General features: G+C 34.8%; 1 protein-coding gene across 1 annotated transcript; it reads right to left on the bottom strand.

The window, feature by feature from the left end:
- Window positions 1–91: 91 nt before the first annotated feature.
- Window positions 92–5,336, bottom strand: LOC117341783 (myb/SANT-like DNA-binding domain-containing protein 4). The gene is made up of 7 exons (XM_033903646.1): window positions 5,176–5,336; window positions 3,883–4,045; window positions 3,046–3,139; window positions 2,737–2,820; window positions 2,442–2,498; window positions 1,565–1,651; window positions 92–249 (listed from the first exon to the last, which is right to left on the bottom strand). Exons 1-7 carry the CDS (start codon window positions 5,334–5,336, stop codon window positions 92–94), a joined length of 804 nt encoding a protein of 267 aa, XP_033759537.1.
- Between the last annotated feature and the right edge of the window lie 853 nt (window positions 5,337–6,189).

Consider the following 6,189-nt stretch of genomic DNA (forward strand, 5'->3'; position numbering starts at 1 on the left):
ACATATATCATATCTACATCTAAAGAAATTGAATAATAGGAGAAAGTGACATAGGAGGTGAATTTTGAAATTTATTTTGACACACCAAAGACTATAAAAGTTTCAAACGTTGCTGCTCCATCTCTAATTTGCTTTTTTCTATGTCCAGTCTCTCCCTTTCCATCTCCTTTCTTTCCTGCTCAATGCTGAGTCTCTCCTTTTCAAGATGAAGTCTTTCCTTCTCTATTTCCAATAATGCTTTATTCGAATCTGAAACATTATTATTAAATTGAATACCTCACCAATTTGCCATTGACAGTAAAACAACATTAGTATTATGACCAGTGCCATACAGTAGGAGGATATTAAATGGTAGATCAGTTTAATTTTCTTCCAAATACCTGGCATTTGTCTGTATAGTACTGATCTTTTGGATTCTGTATTTTGAAGAAAACATGGTCAACTTTATATAATTCCAATATTTATTCCTGGTACTGATAGATGATGTTTGCTTTTAAACCACAACTATTTGATATATTGACCCCAGCTGGGACCTTGAGAGTAGGCCAAGTCAATTCATTAGAATATAATTTACTTTGTAGTCTGTAAAGAGCCATATCTATAACTATTACATCAGTCCAAATGAGGAAACTGTTCAAGATTTTATTTTGATAATAAAGCTAAAAGCATCAAAATGAAATCATATTGACCAAAGATATGCTCACAAGGTCCAATGGTAATAAAACAGCAAATTAAGGACCAAAACTCTAAGTCATGACCAAATAGGTCCCATTGTTGAACTTGTCGGGGATCTTATAAATATAAGGCTGTATACCAAGTTTCATGAAATATCTGTTCATATTTACTGAAGTTATTGAGTTCACAAGTAAAGTTACCAGACATGCACGGCCTTCGGCTCAGGTGAAAGAGCTGACAGATGAGTAATTGACTAAAAATCTGACAGGTCAGTAAGGACTCTGTGTTGTGGGGATTTTTCATATATATATAAATTTTGGTCCTTAATTTGCTGTTTTATTACCATTGGACCTTGTGAGCATAATCGTCTGCTAATATTGCTGAGATGTGACTTGTTGCCTTCCTTCATAGTTGTTGGGTTAACAAAAATGTATAAAGGTCCGAATCACATTGTTTTCCCATTGAAAAGTCTTCATTAAAATTCTGAATCAAGTCACACATCAGTGAAGAGGTACAAATATGACCTTGACTTTATTTGTTGACCTTTGACTTAATTACCTTGACTTTTGGTTAGTAGTCGCCTTGTTTAATTTCTGAATAACTTTGCTCGATCATGTCATACAAAATGTTCATAAGTAAAAATATGCAAAATGTGACCTTGACCTTTGACCTGATGAGCTTGACCTTTGACCTTGACTTTTTAGCTGAATGTGCATTTTTGCAATTAAACATCTTAACCAAGTTTCATGTGAATCGGTCAATAATTTCCAAAGTAATAGCCAGTAGTAAAGTTTGTGTCAGACAGACATACAAAATGATTATACAATAGAGCACCCGTATCTAATGAGGGGCCATAATGAGCACAAGGCACCTGCATCTCATAAGATACCTTCGCAGTGATATGTCTGAAGCCTTCTCCCTTTCTTCAACTTCACATCATGCTCGGCCTCTGTGCTGCTAGTGTCCTCAAAGTCATCTATAAAGGAAATTACACAGGGCAAATAGAGTGGAGTGTTTATTCAATTCATGAAAACGTCATGATTGAAAAAAATACTGAAACAAGAGGCCTACATGTATCACTCACCTGGCATTAATCTGAGAACTGGGTTGAAGGTGAAACATCTTTGACTTCAATGACCTTCAATATATACTGAGGTTATTCCTTTGAATATCAATATCAATGTCCTAAGGTGACAGCCACTAACCCAAGCATATCATTGACCAAATGTTATCACTCTTCAACTTTTTCAGTTTTCATAAGAACTTGTTCAATATCTAAAAATAAATTTAACCCCTGTGACCCTGGATGTAAGATAAGATTATTTATGTACACAACATAAGCTGGTCTCTGGGCCTCTTGGTTCTAAAGAAGTTGTTTAAATGAAAAGATGACAACAACAGACAACGAATGCTGCACTTGCCATATATACACGTATACGCCCACTTGGCCCCTTGGGCCAGACGGTTTTAGAATAACAATTGTGGAAGGCTGCTGTATTTAACATGGTTTATAATGATTAAAGAGTATATGAATATGTGGTAAATGGCATGTTTTACTTTTAATGAATAAAATCAAAACAATGCCTTACCACATCACAACATCAGATGAAAGATGAACGCAGGCCATTTACCTTAATAAATTCATAAAAAAATGTCAGTCTATGATGCAGAATATAGGCATTTCTATTTTCATTTTTATCAAAGAGCAGGCCAGTGCATTTCAGCTATCCTTTTTTTAATTATTTAACCCAGATCCCCTTTTTTACCTGATGTAAATGTTCTAGACATTTTCTTCCTCTTCTGTCGAGGGTTGGTGACATCATCTAATAAGACATAACATATTGTCTGAGTAAACAAATTGATATGATGCAACCCAATTAAATGCAATTACATGATCATGATGGCAGTGCCAGGAATTTAAACATGAAACATAATGCAAATGTAATTTATTCATATCAGCTCTTAAGGAAATCAATTTACCAACTCAAATTTTATCAGAGACATAATTGTGCTTTTAACAAAGTAACTGTTAAGTAGAAATTAAAAGAACCAAACACCTACCATTTGAAAAACACTCAGGAGTTGGTGCAGTTTCACTACTCTCAGAAGGCTCAAGTGGGAGCATGGGGGTATATGGAGACTGACCTGTAATTTCAAATGTCTATTTTTACAGAACATTTCAATATATACATTCTAATAGCCTCTTTATTTCTACCAAATTTAATTCATATCTATAGAAATAAGTCTGAATAACTTTAAATTTGTATATTGTGCACATGAAATTTACTAACAATCTATCAAACATTAATCAATTCATTTAAGGATAGTAACTGATTATCAATTAACGTATTCACAAATTAGTTTACCTACCTATAAGGGATGGCTGTACTCCACCTTCTACTTCCCCAACTCTGTCTTTTAAGTGGCTGTTTCGCAGACCTGTTTGGGTGAAGTTTATATCATTCTTCAGACAATATATGAAAACAAATAGTAATTACGTACTTGTGTTCTTGAATTTTGTTCCGTTAGTAATTAATTGTTTTTGCTCATGCTGCAATAATTTTCCCATTTGAGACCTACCTCTCAGTAGGAAATAGTGAATATTTTGTTGATTTGATTGATTTCTGATTCAAAAATAATTCATGACATATTCAATTGGAAAATGAATTTAGGATATTAAGTCCACATTCCACATTTCCCAGGAATGACCAAGAGCATCATGTAACGAGTTGCAGTGGTGTCCATATTAAATAGACTTAAAAGTGTTAATAACTGTCATTTGTTATCTAATTACAACAACATCAGTTTAAGGTAATACATACCATTACTGTCAATACCACCTTCAATTCCAACAATGGTACTCCTTGAAATAATACCCAGAATCTGTTATAAATAGAATGACAACAGCTCAAAGGTGTACATTGACAAATGCATTATAATAAACATGTAATGAAAAGAGTAACTGTTCACTGTTTGAAGTTGAAATGAGAAATATACAAATGCCAAAATTGCTTTGGGGAAAGTTCAACTTCAATTTTGAAAAGCCCTACACATTACTCATTAGGATTAACTGGTTTACCTACACCTAATGTATACATATATGAACCCATTCCAACTCCAAAGCTGTGATCTCTCAGTAGTGATCTCTACACATTATATTATCCTTGCAGATTTCTTTTATATTTGAATCAGTGCCATGATATGTACCTGTTCCTGCATTGCAGAGAGGGGTTTTGGGGCTGCCCCACCACCAGTCCCTCTCTGGCTGGTTATGCGAGCAGACTCCCTCTTCCTCGTGTCTCCCACCATGTCCTGCCATTTCTTTTTGATTTCTTCCTTTGTCCTTATAGTGCAGCTTATTGCATTGATACTGTTCATGAAAAGGGTACAATGTGTGTTTAAGCCAAAACAAATGTTGCATGCTGGTTATATGGATATTTTTTTTCTCATTAGAAAATTCAAAAGTCCATTGCAGTGATTTAATAGATTTTATTGATTGTGGATTGACATTGGAAACTTTCTTTGAGGTCAAAAACTGTCCATACATGTAGCTCTATATCAGTATATGGTTGGTATATAAACCTGTTAGATATCAACAGTCTGGTACCTGGGTCAGAAGGAACTCCAGCTTATAATTGATGTTCTCCAATATGTTCCTTCCCTTTTCTATAATTAATATGTATTTGTGAAATTATCTCTAGTTGGTGTCTCATTACAAGACATGTATCTATAATGGCATATATTTAATATATAAAACAGTCAAAAATTATATAATTCTAAGTCAATTAATTTATAAACTTTTACTGGTGTTCATTACCCAGAATAAAAATATTATTATGGTAGCATCTCATGTGAAAGGTCTAGTTTGGTTATTGTTTTTTTATCTATTTTATTCATTTGATTAATGATTGATTGAAAAAAGTTTTTCTTTATTCATGTTTTTCAAACCAATGACATTTAAGTAATTCCGTATGTACATGCTTGCTTTCAGGAGGAAAAAGTGAAGATGAATTGGCCAGTAAGACTTAGGCTTAATCCTTGTCCGTAAAATATTTTATATGATAGTAGCTTTGATTTGATATTGCCTTTAATTAAACAGATACAGTAGGGGCTTGACTTGCATACATATTGATATGTGAATTGGAAACGGTTCATTATGGATCATAAAAAAATTAAGGACATTTTTTCAAGCCCCTGTGGTAAAAAACTGTCTACAAGACAATCCAAAAATATTTTGCAATTTCCAATTTTTCTTTCTTTCTTTTTTTTCAGATTTTAAAAAGTAATTTAACTTGTTTTGTAACACCATACTCCGTAGCTGGACCAAAGAATTAAACCTTTGATTAAAAAATTAATAAATAATGCACAGTTCTGCATACAATTTAGTCTGTTACAGCCATAATGTACAGTCTGTGTGCATGGAGTGATTAACAACAAACAGTCGTATTTTGTACATACGTATTGGATGTTTGTCTTAAGTATTACGACTGTCCGTCTTACCTGTCTGTGATCCGCTGCCACACCTCTGCTTTCTTTTTTATCGTAACTATGGAACTAAATTTACATTGAATAGTATCAATGTTATCTACGGCCATATCAACAAGGAGTTGACACTCAGCCTCCGTAAAATTGGGCCTCCTTTTTCTTCCGTCGCCTTCCATCTTCGCTGTTGGTTGACGCAATCTGACAGCGATTTGTTTACGTGTCGTCTGCGCAAACCTCCACGCTGAAGAGTTCCGAATTTTTCACGTTTTTATTTCGGAGCGTCTCTCGTAAAGGTAGAAATTTATAAGAATATGGGGTAACAAATCTATTTTTATTAGTGTTCTACTGTATGTATTTCATTACATTTTTTTATGTCCACTTCCGGTATAAGTTACGTACACGTAAATCTGTACGTAGCTCTGAAAAGTTACGTACGGCTTTGTGAAACACCCCCTATAAAATTTACGTACACGTAGCTACGTGCACGTAAATCCTACGGGTACCAGTAAAGTTACGTGTGCGTTGTGAAACGGTACCCAGATCACCAACTCTTAAGTTGTTTTTTTTCCCGGCTTTTTACGTTTTGGGCCTCTGGCATTTTTCGCACATTTGTCAAGTTTCTCATCCCATTTTCATTTCCCTCAAGCATAATATTCAAACTGTGTTTGACGACCAGAATGTGAATACAGCCTGTTCGTATTGGACAGCTGCACTGCTCGGGGTATAACGGAATTCCGTCCGTAATCATTCCTGCCGTAGATGACACCAACAACCTCCAATGATGAGACTAGTCTTGCCTTTTATAGCTTTTAGTATTCCTTGCTCCATATCAACAACAAAAGGTAGCCCGGCCGTGCGTTTTACTTGAATTGTAAACACGTGAAAAATAATTTCACGCACAAACTGGGTTTTCCGTTCGTGTAAAATGAACAAAGCCGGAACAACAGGGTTTTCCTGGAACAGCGAACAGGAACAGAAGAGTGGGCACATCGAACTCTCCTAAGCAAAATGCGGTATCGTAAGAAAGGA

Source organism: Pecten maximus, chromosome 14, assembly GCF_902652985.1.
Source record: "Pecten maximus chromosome 14, xPecMax1.1, whole genome shotgun sequence".
In the NCBI taxonomy this organism is placed as follows: domain Eukaryota; kingdom Metazoa; phylum Mollusca; class Bivalvia; order Pectinida; family Pectinidae; genus Pecten; species Pecten maximus.